The sequence below is a fragment of the Oncorhynchus gorbuscha genome, linkage group LG03 (assembly GCF_021184085.1).
Source record: "Oncorhynchus gorbuscha isolate QuinsamMale2020 ecotype Even-year linkage group LG03, OgorEven_v1.0, whole genome shotgun sequence".
In the NCBI taxonomy this organism is placed as follows: domain Eukaryota; kingdom Metazoa; phylum Chordata; class Actinopteri; order Salmoniformes; family Salmonidae; genus Oncorhynchus; species Oncorhynchus gorbuscha.
Window position 1 is genome coordinate 98,188,983 of NC_060175.1, and position 13,913 is coordinate 98,202,895.

The 13,913-nt window shown below is 44.1% G+C and overlaps 1 protein-coding gene across 3 annotated transcripts in view; it reads left to right on the top strand.

Moving 5' to 3' along the window:
- The window catches only part of LOC124032350 (protein kinase C zeta type-like), a 174,357-nt gene that overhangs the window by 105,285 nt on the left and 55,159 nt on the right, over positions 1-13,913 (top strand). For all 3 annotated transcript variants that reach the window (XM_046344687.1, XM_046344686.1, XM_046344688.1), the window contains 2 exons: positions 8,210-8,307; positions 11,925-12,011. In XM_046344687.1, coding sequence (XP_046200643.1) covers positions 8,210-8,307; positions 11,925-12,011 — 185 coding nt within the window. The remainder of the gene's footprint in view (positions 1-8,209; positions 8,308-11,924; positions 12,012-13,913) is intronic.

Here is a 13,913-nt window from a genome sequence, read left to right on the forward strand (position 1 = left end):
GAGTAGAGGGAGGGAGGGAGGGAGGGAGGACAGAGCTGAAGAGAGGAGGAGTAGAGTAGAGGGATGAAGGGAGGGAGGACAGAGATGAAGAGAGGAGGAGTAGAGTAGAGGGATGAAGGGAGGGAGGACAGAGATGAAGAGAGGAGGAGTAGAGTAGAGGGAGGGAGGGAGGGAGGGAGGGAGGGAGGGAGGGAGGGAGGAAAAAAACAGTGAATGAGTCCACAGAAGCCGGGGGATGAAATGAGAAAAAAAGGATCTCAGGGGGATGAAATGAGAAAAAAGGATCTCAGGGGGAGGAAAAGAGAAGTGGAAAAAGGATCTCAGGGGGAGGAAAAGAGAAGTGGAAAAAGGATCTCAGGGGGAGGAAAAGAGAAGTGGAAAAAGGATCTCAGGGGGAGGAAAAGAGAAGTGGAAAAAAGATCTCAGGGGGAGGAAAAGAGAAGTGGAAAAAGGATCTCAGGGGGAGGAAAAGAGAAGTGGAAAAAGGATCTCAGGGGGAGGAAAAGAGAAGTGGAAAAAGGATCTCAGGGGGAGGAAAAGAGAAGTGGAAAAAGGATCTCAGGGGGAGGAAAAGAGAAGTGGAAAAAGGATCTCAGGGGGAGGAAAAGAGAAGTGGAAAAAGGATCTCAGGGGGAGGAAAAGTGAAGTGGAAAAAGGATCTCAGGGGGAGGAAAAGAGAAGTGGAAAAATGATCTCAGGGGGAGGAAAAGAGAAGTGGAAAAAGGATCTCAGGGGGAGGAAAAGAGAAGTGGAAAAAAGATCTCAGGGGGAGGAAAAGAGAAGTGGAAAAAGGATCTCAGGGGGAGGAAAAGAGAAGTGGAAAAAGGATCTCAGGGGGAGGAAAAGAGAAGTGGAAAAAGGATCTCAGGGGGAGGAAAAGAGAAGTGGAAAAAGGATCTCAGGGGGAGGAAAAGAGAAGTGGAAAAAGGATCTCAGGGGGAGGAAAAGAGAAGTGGAAAAAGGATCTCAGGGGGAGGAAAAGAGAAGTGGAAAAAGGATCTCAGGGGGAGGAAAAGAGAAGTGGAAAAAGGATCTCAGGGGGAGGAAAAGAGAAGTGGAAAAAGGATCTCAGGGGGAGGAAAAGAGAAGTGGAAAAAGATGAGGTGGCGTGAAGGAATGGTAACAAAGACAGGAAGAAGTTATTGTAACGTAAATTGGCCTTAACGAGGAAAAATATGAGTCAAATGGATTTAAATAAGTACAGTCCAGAGAGAAGAACTGAGGCAGTAAAATAAGTAAGGAGAAGAGAGGGAAGATTTTAAAAAACTGAGGATGATGAGTTTGAAGAATTATTGAGAGATATTATAGTTTCCACCTCTAGGTGGCGTTATGGTATTACTATTATACATACAGTTAAAGTCGGAAGTTTACATACACCTTAGCCAAATACATTTAAAAACAGTTTTTCACAATTCATGATAATTAATCCTAGTAAAAATGCCCTGTTTTAGGTCAGTTAAGATCACCACTTTATTTTAAGAATGTGAAATGTCAGAATAATGGAAGAGAGAAAGATTTATTTCAGCTTTTATTTATTTCATCACATTCCCAGTGGGTCAGAAGTGTACATGCACTCAATTAGTATTTGGTAGTATTGCCTTTAAATAGTTTAACTTGGGTCAAACGTTTCAGGTAGCCTTCCACAAGCTTCCCACAATAAGTTGGGTGAATTTTGGCCCATTCCTCCTGGCAGAGATGGTGTAACTGAGTTAGGTTTATAGGCCTCCTTGCTCGCACACGCTTTTTCAGTTCTGTTCACACATTTTCTATAGGATGAGGTCAGGACTTTCAAATCAAATCAAAGTTTGTCACGTGCTCCGAATACAACAGATGTAGACCTTACAGTGAAATGCTTACTTACAGGCACTGTCCGATGGCGTGAAATAAAGGTATGTATGTGTGTGTGTGTGTGTGTGTGTGTGTGTGTGTGTGTGTGTGTGTGTGTGTGTGTGTGTGTGTGTGTGTGTGTGTGTGTGTGTGTGTGTGTGTGTGTGTGTGTGTGTGTGTGTGTGTGTGTGTGTGTGTGTGTGTGTGGGTAAGTAAAGAAATAAAACAACAGTAAAAAGATATTTAAAATAACATTTGCAAGGCTATATACAGACACCTGTTAGTCAGGCTTATTGAGGTAGTATGTACATGTAGATATGATTAAAGTGACTATGCATATATGATGAACAGAGAGTAGCACCACTCTCTTCACCATGTTTCATCGAAATGTACAGCTGTGTGTCATCTGCATAGCAGTGAAAGTTAACATTATGTTTTCGAATGACATCCCCAAGAGGTAAAATATATAGTGAAGACAACAGTGGTCCTAAAACGGAACCTTGAGGAACACCGAAATTTACAGTTGATTTGTTAGAGGACATACCATCCACAGAGACAAACTGATATCTTTCGGACAGATAAGATTTAAACCAGGCCAGAACTTGTCAGTGTAGACCAATTTGGGTTTCCAATCTCTCCAAAAGAATGTGGTGATTGATGGTGTCTAAAGCAGCTCTAAGGTCTAGGAGCACGAGGACAGATGCAGAGCCTCGGTCTGACGACATTAAAAGGTAATTTACCACCTTCACGAGTGCAGTCTCAGTGCTATGATGGGGTCTAAAACCAGACTGAAGCATTTCGTATACATTGTTTGTCTTCAGGCAGGCAGTGAGTTGCTGCGCAACAGCTTTTTCAAAAAAAATTGAGAGGAATGGAAGATTCAATATAGGCCGATAGTTTATTATATTTTTTGGGTCAAGGTTTGGCTTTTTCAAGAGAGGCTTTATTATGTTCAACATAGGAGGGCCAAGCAGCTATTTCAGTAGTTTAGTTGGAATAGGGTCCAGTATGCAGCTTGAAGGTTTAGAGGCCATGATTATTTTCATCATTGTGTCAGGAAATATAATACTAAAAGCCTTCCGTGTCTCCTAGGTTTTGGCAGAGTTGTGCAGACTCAGGACAACTGAGCTTTGGAGGAATACGCAGATTTAAAGAAGAATTAATTTGCCCCGTAATTTGCTTTCTAATGATCATGATCTTTTCCTCCAAAAATCTTTGGGTTGTCTGAGAATTTATAGCACGACTTTTGCTGCTCCTTGGTTGGGATCTGAGATGATTATTTGTTGGATTGCAAACATAATAAAATGGTGGTCCTATAGTCCAGGATTATGAGGAAAAACATTAAGATCCACAACATTTATTCCACGGAACAAAACTAGGTCCAGAGTATGACTGTGGCAGTGAGTAGGTCCGGAGACATGTTGGACAAAACCCACTGAGTCGATGATGTCTCCGAAAGCCTTTTGGAGTGGGGTCTGTGGACTTTTCCATGTGAATATTAAAGTCACCAAAAATTTGAATATTATCTGCTGTGACTACAAGGTCCGATATGAATTCAGGGAACTCAGTGAGGAACGCTGTATATGGCCTAGGAGGCCTGTAAACAGTAGCTATAAAAAGTGATTGAGTAGACTGCATAGATTTCATGACTAGAAGCTCAAAAGACGAAAATGTTTTTTTTTGTAAAATTGAAATTTGCAATCATAAATGTTAGCAACACCTTCGCCTTTGCGGGATACGCAGGGGATATGGTCACTAGTGTAACCAGGAGGAGAGGCCTCATTTAACAGAGTAAATTCATCAGGCTTAAGCCATGTTTCAGTGAGGCCAATCACATCAAGATTATGATCAGTGATTAGTTCATTGACCATAATTGCCTTTGAAGTAAGGGATCTAACATGAAGTCACCCTTTTTTGAGATGTGAGGTATCACAATCTCTTTCTATAGTGACAGGAATGGAGGAGGTCTTTATTCCAGTGAGATTGCTAAGGCTAACACCGCCATGTTTAGTTTTGCCCAACCTAGGTCGAGGCACAGACACAGTCTCAATGGGGATAGTTGAGCTGACTACACTGACTGTGCTAGTGGCAAACTCCACTATGCTGGCAGGCTGGCTAACAGCCTGCTGCCTGGCCTGCACCCTCTCTTATTGTGGACCTAGGGGAGTTTGAGCCCTGTCTATGTTCGTAGATAAGATGAGAGCACCCCTCCAGCTAGGATGGAATCCGTCACTCCTCATCAGGCCAGGATTGGTCCTGTTTGTGGGTGAGTCACAGAAAGAGGGCCAATTATCTACAAATTCTATATTTTGGGAGGGGCAAAAAAACAGTTTTCAGCCAGCGATTGAGTTGTGAGACTCTGCTGTAAGCTCATCCCTCTCCCTAACTGGGAGGGGGCTAGAGACAACTATCTTACACCATACGGCCCGTTCAGTGATTTATATATCTGTCATTATAGAGCTCTCTTTATATCTCTCTCATTATAGAGCTCTCTGTATATATCTCTCATTATAGAGCTCTCTGTATATATCTCTCATTATAGAGCTCTCTTTATATCTCTCTCATTATAGAGCTCTCTGTATATATCTCTCATTATAGAGCTCTCTGTATATATCTCTCTCATGATTGAGCTCTCTTTATATCTCATTATAGAGCTCTCTGTATATATCTCTCTCATTATAGAGCTCTCTTTATATCTCTCTCATTATAGAGCTCTCTTTATATCTCTCATTATAGAGCTCTCTTTATATCTCTCATTATAGAGCTCTCTTTATATATATGTCATTATAGAGTTCTCTGTATATATCTCTCATCATAGAGCTCTCTTTATATCTCTCATTATAGAGCTCTATTTATATCTCTCATTATAGAGCTCTCTTTATATATATGTCATTATAGAGCTCTCTGTATATATCTCTCATTATAGAGCTCTCTTTATATCTCTCTCATTATAGAGCTCTCTGTATATATCTCTCATTATAGAGCTCTCTTTATATATATGTCATTATAGAGCTCTCTGTATATATCTCTCATTATAGAGCTCTCTTTATATATCTCTCATTATAGAGCTCTCTGTATATATCTCTCTCTTTATAGAGCTCTTTATATATCTGTCATTATAGAGCTCTCTTTATATCTCTCTTTATATCTCTCTCATTATAGAGCTCTCTTTATATCTCTCTTTATATATCTCTCATTATAGAGCTCTCTGTATATATCTGTCATTATAGAGCTCTCTTTATATATCTGTCATTATAGAGCTCTCTTTATATCTCTCTCTTTATAGAGCTCTCTTTATATCTCTCTTTATATCTCTCTCATTATAGAGCTCTCTGTATATATCTCTCATTATAGAGGTGTTCATTGTGTGGTCGTCTAGGTGTTCATTGTGTGGTCATCCAGGTGTTCATTGTGTGGTCATCTAGGTGTTCATTGTGTGGTCATCTAGGTGTTCATTGTGTGGTCATCCAGGTGTTCATTGTGTGGTCATCTAGGTGTTCATCTAGGTGTTCATTGTGTGGTCATCCAGGTGTTCATTGTGTGGTCGTCTAGGTGTTCATCTAGGTGTTCATTGTGTGGTCATCTAGGTGTTCATTGTGTGGTCATCCAGGTGTTCATTGTGTGGTCGTCTAGGTGTTCATCTAGGTGTTCATTGTGTGGTCATCCAGGTGTTCATTGTGTGGTCATCCAGGTGTTCATTGTGTGGTCGTCTAGGTGTTCATTGTGTGGTCATCTAGGTGTTCATTGTGTGGTCATCTAGGTGTTCATTGTGTGGTCGTCTAGGTGTTCATTGTGTGGTCGTCTAGGTGTTCATTGTGTGGTCATCTAGGTGTTCATTGTGTGGTCATCCAGGTGTTCATTGTGTGGTCATCTAGGTGTTCATTGTGTGGTCATCTAGGTGTTCATTGTGTGGTCATCCAGGTGTTCATTGTGTGGTCATCTAGGTGTTCATCTAGGTGTTCATTGTGTGGTCATCCAGGTGTTCATTGTGTGGTCATCTAGGTGTTCATTGTGTGGTCATCCAGGTGTTCATTGTGTGGTCATCTAGGTGTTCATCTAGGTGTTCATTGTGTGGTCGTCTAGGTGTTCATTGTGTGGTCGTCTAGGTGTTCATTGTGTGGTCGTCTAGGTGTTCATTGTGTGGTCATCCAGGTGTTCATTGTGTGGTCGTCTAGGTGTTCATTGTGTGGTCGTCTAGGTGTTCATTGTGTGGTCATCCAGGTGTTCATTGTGTGGTCGTCTAGGTGTTCATTGTGTGGTCATCCAGGTGTTCATTGTGTGGTCGTCTAGGTGTTCATCTAGGTGTTCATTGTGTGGTCGTCTAGGTGTTCATTGTGTGGTCATCTAGGTGTTCATTGTGTGGTCGTCCAGGTGTTCATTGTGTGGTCGTCTAGGTGTTCATTGTGTGGTCGTCTAGGTGTTCATTGTGTGGTCATCCAGGTGTTCATTGTGTGGTCGTCTAGGTGTTCATTATGATGGTCTAGGTGTTCATTGTGTGGTCGTCTAGGTGTTCATTGTGTGGTCGTCTAGGTGTTCATTGTGTGGTCATCTAGGTGTTCATTGTGTGGTCATCCAGGTGTTCATTGTGTGGTCATCTAGGTGTTCATTGTGTGGTCGTCTAGGTGTTCATCTAGGTGTTCATTGTGTGGTCGTCTAGGTGTTCATTGTGTGGTCGTCTAGGTGTTCATTGTGTGGTCGTCTAGGTGTTCATTGTGTGGTCGTCTAGGTGTTCATTGTGTGGTCGTCTAGGTGTTCATTGTGTGGTCATCTAGGTGTTCATTGTGTGGTCGTCTAGGTGTTCATTGTGTGGTCATCTAGGTGTTCATTATGATGGTCTAGGTGTTCATTGTGTGGTCGTCTAGGTGTTCATTGTGTGGTCGTCTAGGTGTTCATTATGATGGTCTAGGTGTTCATTGTGTGGTCGTCTAGGTGTTCATTATGATGGTCTAGGTGTTCATTGTGTGGTCGTCTAGGTGTTCATTATGTGGTCATCTAGGTGTTCATTGTGTGGTCATCTAGGTGTTCATTGTGTGGTTCATTGTGAGGTTTTTAGATATTTTTGCAAATGTATAAAAAAAGAAAACGGATACCTTATTTACATAAGTATTCAGACCCTTTGCTATGAGACTCCAAATTGTTTCCACTGATTATCTGTGAGATGTTTCTACAACTTGATTGGAGTCCACCTGTGGTAAATTTAAATGGATTGGACATGATTTGGAAAGATACACACCTGTCTATATAAGGTCCCACACTGCATGTCAGAGAAAAAAACAAACATTGAGGTCAAAGGAATTGTCCATAGAGCTCAGAGACAGGATTGTGTTGAGGCACAGATCTGAGGAAGGGTACAAAAAGTGTCTGCTGTATTGAAGGTCCCCAAGAACACAGTGGCCTCCATCATTCTTAAATGGAACAATTTAAACGGTAGAACCACCAAGACTCTTCCTAGATCTGGCCGCTCAGCCAAAATGAGCAATCAGGGGAGAAGGGCCTTGGTCAGGGAGGTGACCAAGAACCCAATGGTCACTCTGACAGAGCTCCAGAGTTCCTCTGTGGAGATGGGAGAACCTTCCAGAAGGACAAACATCTCTGCAGAACTCCACCAGTCAGACCTTTATGGTAGAGTGGCTTCAGGACAAGTCTCTGAATATCCTTGAGTGGCCCAGCTGGAGCCTGGACTTGAACCAGATGGAACATCTCCGAGACCTGAAAATAGCTGTGCAGCGACACTCCTTATCCAACCTGACAGAGCATGAGAGGATCTGCAGAGAAGAATGGGAGAAAATCCATAAATACAGGTGTGCCAATCTTGTAGCATCATACCCAAGCAGAATCGAGGCTGTAATCACTGGCAATGTTGCTTCAACAAAGTACTGAGTCTGAATACTTATGTAAATGTGATGTTTCTTTTTTAAATTTTTTAAAATTTGCTACAATTTCTAAAAAACAGTTTTTGCTTTGTCATTATGGTGTATTGTGTGTAGATTGAGGGGAAAAAACTATTGAATCCATTTTAGAATAAGGCTGTAACGTAACAAAATGTGTAAAGTCAAGGGGTCTGAATACTTTCCAAATGCACCGTACCAGGACAGTAGAAATCCATTCAGTAGAATATAGTGGCTTAGATCAAATGTTCTTGTATTGTACTGAGCAATGAGAAATGAAGAAAATGGCTGCTTTGTGTTGTATTGTTCCACTATTTCTTCCTCTGGGGAACTGAGTTGACAGCACAGAGACATGAAAGGCAGAGCAGGTAGTCTGTCTGCTATGACAGGATGCTGCTACTCTATGGATACAAACAATGGTTGCTAATGTGTTATCTTTTCATCTCTCACTCTCGCTCTCTCCCTCTCTCCCCCTCTCACTCCTTCTCCAACAGGACATCGACTGGGTGCAGACAGAGAAGCATGTGTTTGAGCAGGCGTCTACCAATCCGTTTTTAGTGGGCCTTCACTCCTGTTTTCAGACAGAGAGCCGGTAAGAAGCAGACAGAGGGTATGTCCCAAATGATACCCTGTTGCCATTTTAGTGCACTAGTTTAGACCAGAACCCTATGGGCCTTGGGTCAAAAGTTGTGCACTATGTAGGAAATGAGTTGTCAATTTCTCAGGACCCGGTTACGAACCCGGGTCTCCGGAGTGAGAAACAGTCACTTAACCAACTGAGCCACGAATAGTTGGCAGAACCCAGAAGATGAGGCAGACACAGCAGTACTTGAGACGGTGTATTTAATTAAGTAAAAAGTGAAGTTCTTCAGGAAAACATGTAACTCCACAACCTCAAAAGGAATTCCACAGAACAAAGGTAATCCTCCAAGACAAAAAGGTAAATCCACAAGGTGGAAGGTATAGCACAAATAGCCTCAAAAAAATACTCAAAAACAAACAAACAAGAACAAAAAACAGAATTCCACAAGCGAGTCCACCGGGATCAACAAGAGTTCACAGAGTACTAGGGCTGGGTGCTAACATACAAACACAGAGCAAAGGACTGAGGAAAACAAAGGGTTTAAATACAATCAGGGTAAACGAGGCACAGGTGCAAATAATAATGGGGATCAAGGGAAAACAAAAGGTCAAAAGGCACAATGGGGGCATCTAGTGACCAAAAACCGGAACAACCCTGGCCAAATCCTGACACAATTGGGACGAAAAAAGAGACTCTATAGATTCCAACATGTTGCTTTTTACATTGAGAATGTGTTCTAAACAGAGGTGGAAAAAGTACTAAATAGTCATACTGTAGTAAAAGTAAAGATACTTGAGTCGTTTTCTATTAAGGTAAAAGTGAAAGTCACTCAGTAAAATACTACGTGAGTAAAAGTCTCAAAGTATTTGGTTTTAAATATACATAAGTATCAAAAGTTAATGGAATTGCTAAAATGTACTTAAGTATAAAGAAATATAAATAATTTCAACTTCCTTCTATTAAGCAAACCAGAGAGCACAATTTACATGTTTATGAACAGATAGTCAGGTGCACACTCCAACACTCAGACATCATTTACAAACCAAGCATGTGTGTTTAGTGAATCCTCCAGGTCAGAGGCAGGTAGGGATGATTTAAGGATGTTCTCTTGATAAGTGCTGGAATTGGACAATTTTCCTCTCCTGCGAAGCATTCGAAAATGTAACCAGTACTTTTTGGTGTCAGGGAAAATGTATGGAGTAAAAAGTAACTTATTTTCTTTAGGAATGTAGTGAAGTAAAAGTAAAAGATGGCAAAAATATAAATAGTAAAGGAAAGTACAGATTTCCCCCCAAAACAACTTAAGTAGTACTTTAAAGTATTTTTTACTTAAGTACTTTACACCACTGGTTCTGTGGTTAAATAAAAGGTACCGTTTCTCTGTAGCTGTCCCACTGGTTCTGAATGACATGATGTGTGATGTGGTTTCTGTAGCTGTCCCACTGGTTCTGAATGACATGATGTGGTTAAATAAAAGGTACCGTTTCTCTGTAGCTGTCCCACTGGTTCTGAATGACATGATGTGGTTAAATAAAAGGTACCGTTTCTCTGTAGCTGTCCCACTGGTTCTGAATGACATGCTGTGGTTAAATAAAAGGTACCGTTTCTCTGTAGCTGTCCCACTGGTTCTGAATGACATGATGTGTGATGTGGTTTCTGTAGCTGTCCCACTGGTTCTGAATGACATGCTGTGGTTAAATAAAAGGTACCGTTTCTCTGTAGCTGTCCCACTGGTTCTGAATGACATGATGTGGTTAAATAAAAGGTACCGTTTCTCTGTACCTGTCCCACTGGTTCTGAATGACATGCTGTGGTTAAATAAAAGGTACCGTTTCTCTGTAGCTGTCCCACTGGTTCTGAATGTCATGATGTGTGATGTGGTTTCTGTAGCTGTCCCACTGGTTCTGAATGACATGCTGTGGTTAAATAAAAGGTACCGTTTCTCTGTAGCTGTCCCACTGGTTCTGAATGTCATGATGTGTGATGTGGTTTCTGTAGCTGTCCCACTGGTTCTGAATGACATGATGTGGTTAAATAAAAGGTACCGTTTCTCTGTAGCTGTCCCACTGGTTCTGAATGACATGATGTGTGATGTGGTTTCTGTAGCTGTCCCACTGGTTCTGAATGACATGATGTGTGATGTGGTTTCTGTAGCTGGCCCACTGGTTCTGAATGACATGATGTGGTTAAATAAAAGGTACCGTTTCTCTGTAGCTGTCCCACTGGTTCTGAATGACATGCTGTGGTTAAATAAAAGGTACTGTTTCTCTGTAGCTGTCCCACTGGTTCTGAATGACATGATGTGTGATGTGGTTTCTGTAGCTGTCCCACTGGTTCTGAATGACATGCTGTGGTTAAATAAAAGGTACCGTTTCTCTGTAGCTGTCCCACTGGTTCTGAATGACATGATGTGTGATGTGGTTTCTGTAGCTGTCCCACTGGTTCTGAATGACATGATGTGTGATGTGGTTTCTGTAGCTGTCCCACTGGTTCTGAATGACATGATGTGTGATGTGGTTTCTGTAGCTGGCCCACTGGTTCTGAATGACATGATGTGGTTAAATAAAAGGTACCGTTTCTCTGTAGCTGTCCCACTGGTTCTGAATGACATGCTGTGGTTAAATAAAAGGTACTGTTTCTCTGTAGCTGTCCCACTGGTTCTGAATGACATGATGTGTGATGTGGTTTCTGTAGCTGTCCCACTGGTTCTGAATGACATGCTGTGGTTAAATAAAAGGTACCGTTTCTCTGTAGCTGTCCCACTGGTTCTGAATGACATGATGTGTGATGTGGTTTCTGTAGCTGTCCCACTGGTTCTGAATGACATGCTGTGGTTAAATAAAAGGTACTGTTTCTCTGTAGCTGTCCCACTGGTTCTGAATGACATGATGTGTGATGTGGTTTCTGTAGCTGTCCCACTGGTTCTGAATGACATGCTGTGGTTAAATAAAAGGTACCGTTTCTCTGTAGCTGTCCCACTGGTTCTGAATGACATGATGTGTGATGTGGTTTCTGTAGCTGTCCCACTGGTTCTGAATGACATGCTGTGGTTAAATAAAAGGTACCGTTTCTCTGTAGCTGTCCCACTGGTTCTGAAACTAGGCAACTTAACCATTCACCATTAGACCTCTGTTAATTTTCAGTGTGAAGTAAGAAACTACAGAGCTGTGTCTTCTGGGAATAGTGATGCATTCAATAACAGACTTCTCATTGTAACTTAAGAAATGTACAGTTGTAGTCAATTACTGGTAGTCCATGAGAGTGTTTACAGTCAGACCATTAACCATGACCTGTAAAACCAAACAGAATGTTAAGAGGCATTGGGGAAGGTCATTTTCACCCAGGCTTTTTTTACTGGGGGGGTTTTCAGAGCAAAAATGACTTTTGTGTAAAATAAAAATCACAAATTTCACGAAGACATTGATTGTTACAAAGAACTTAAGCTAAGATAAATTATAATTGAATTGGCATCCGTGTAGCCTCCCCTTGTACAATGACAATACTTGACTATTGCTGGGGAAAATGGCAATCTTGGTACAAGGACCACTTAGGATACATTCAACCGTCAGATACTCTCCCAAGACTGTTTCCCAATATCTACTCCTTCCCTGTTCTTCTGATTGTAGGTTATTTCTCGTGATCGAGTACGTCAACGGAGGGGATCTGATGATTCATATGCAACGGCAACGGAAACTACCAGAAGAACACGCGAGGTAAACAAACAGACATTCTACTCCAGTACCTCCGGTACTTCAACAGCATACGGATAGAACCCGTCAATCAACCCTTAAACATGGCTCTCTGCCGTTTCCCCTACAAACGTATCCATTTGTTTTGAGGAGGACGAGCCCCTATTAGAATCCCAACATGAAAGGCACATCGGTGAAGTGGATGAAGTTGGAGGTATCACCATATATTAAAGTCCCAATCTCTGTCCTTAGCCACCGTCCTCTCTCTCTCGTCCTCTCTCTCCCTCGCTGTCTCTCCCATCATCTCTCTCCTGCCTCTCTCTTGCCAACGCTGACTCTCCCGTCCTCTCTCTCCCTCACTGTCTCTCCCATCCTCTCTCTCCCTCGCTGTCTCTCCCGTCCTCTCTCTCCCTAACGGTCTCTCCCATCCTCTATCTCCCTCGCTGTCTCTCCCGTCCTCTCTCTCCCTCGCTGTCTCTCCCATCCTCTCTCTCCCGTCCTCTCTCTCCCGTCCTCTCTCTCCCCCGTCCTCTCTCTCCCGTCCTCTCTCTCCCGTCCTCTCTCTCCATCACTGTCTCTCCCGTCCTCTCTCTCCCGTCCTCTCTCTCCCGTCTTCTCTCTCCCTCGCTGTCTCTCCCGTCCTCTCTCTCTCTCCAATGCTGTCTCTCCCGTCCTCTCTCTCCCTCGCTGTCTCTCCCTCGCTGTCTCTCCCGTCCTCTCTCTCCTGTCCTCTCTCTCCCGTCCTCTCTCTCCCGTCCTCTCTCTCCCTCGCTGTCTCTCCCGTCCTATCTCTCCAACGCTGTCTCCCCCGTCCTCTCTTTCCCTCGCTGTCTCTCCCGTCCTCTCTCTCCCTCACTGCCTCTCCCGTCCTCTCTCTCGCTCGCTGTCTCTCCCGTCCTCTCTCTCCCTTGCTGTCTCTCCCCTTCTCTCTCTCTCCCTCGCTGTCTCTCCCGTCCTCTCTCTCCTGTCCTCTCTCTCCCGTCCTCTCTCTCCCGTCCTCTCTCTCCCTCGCTGTCTCTCCCATCATCTCTCTCCTGCCTCTCTCTTGCCAACGCTGACTCTCCCGTCCTCTCTCTCCCTCACTGTCTCTCCCATCCTCTCTCTCCCTCGCTGTCTCTCCCATCATCTCTCTCCTGCCTCTCTCTTGCCAACGCTGACTCTCCCGTCCTCTCTCTCCCTCACTGTCTCTCCCATCCTCTCTCTCCCTCGCTGTCTCTCCCGTCCTCTCTCTCCCTAACTGTCTCTCCCATCCTCTATCTCCCTCGCTGTCTCTCCCGTCCTCTCTCTCCCTCGCTGTCTCTCCCTTCCTCTCTCTCCCGTCCTCTCTCTCCCCCGTCCTCTCTCTCCCGTCCTCTCTCTCCCGTCCTCTCTCTCCCGTCTTCTCTCTCCCGTCTTCTCTCTCCCTCGCTGTCTCTCCCGTCCTCTCTCTCTCTCCAACGCTGTCTCTCCCGTCCTCTCTCTCCCCTCGCTGTCTCTCCCTCGCTGTCTCTCCCGTCCTCTCTCTCCTGTCCTCTCTCTCCCGTCCTCTCTCTCCCGTCCTCTCTCTCCCTCGCTGTCTCTCCCGTCCTCTCTCTCCAACGCTGTCTCCCCCGTCCTCTCTTTCCCTCGCTGTCTCTCCCGTCCTCTCTCTCCCTCACTGCCTCTCCCCGTCCTCTCTCTCGCTCGCTGTCTCTCCCGTCCTCTCTCTCCCTTGCTGTCTCTCCCCTTCTCTCTCTCTCCCTCGCTGTCTCTCCCGTCCTCTCTCTCCTGTCCTCTCTCTCCCGTCCTCTCTCTCCCGTCCTCTCTCTCCCTCGCTGTCTCTCCCGTCCTCTCTCTGCAACGCTGTCTCCCCGTCCTCACTTTCCCTCGCTGTCTCTCCCGTCCTCTCTCCCCTCACTGCCTCTCCCGTCCTCTCTCTCGCTCGCTGTCTCTCCCGTCCTCTCTCTC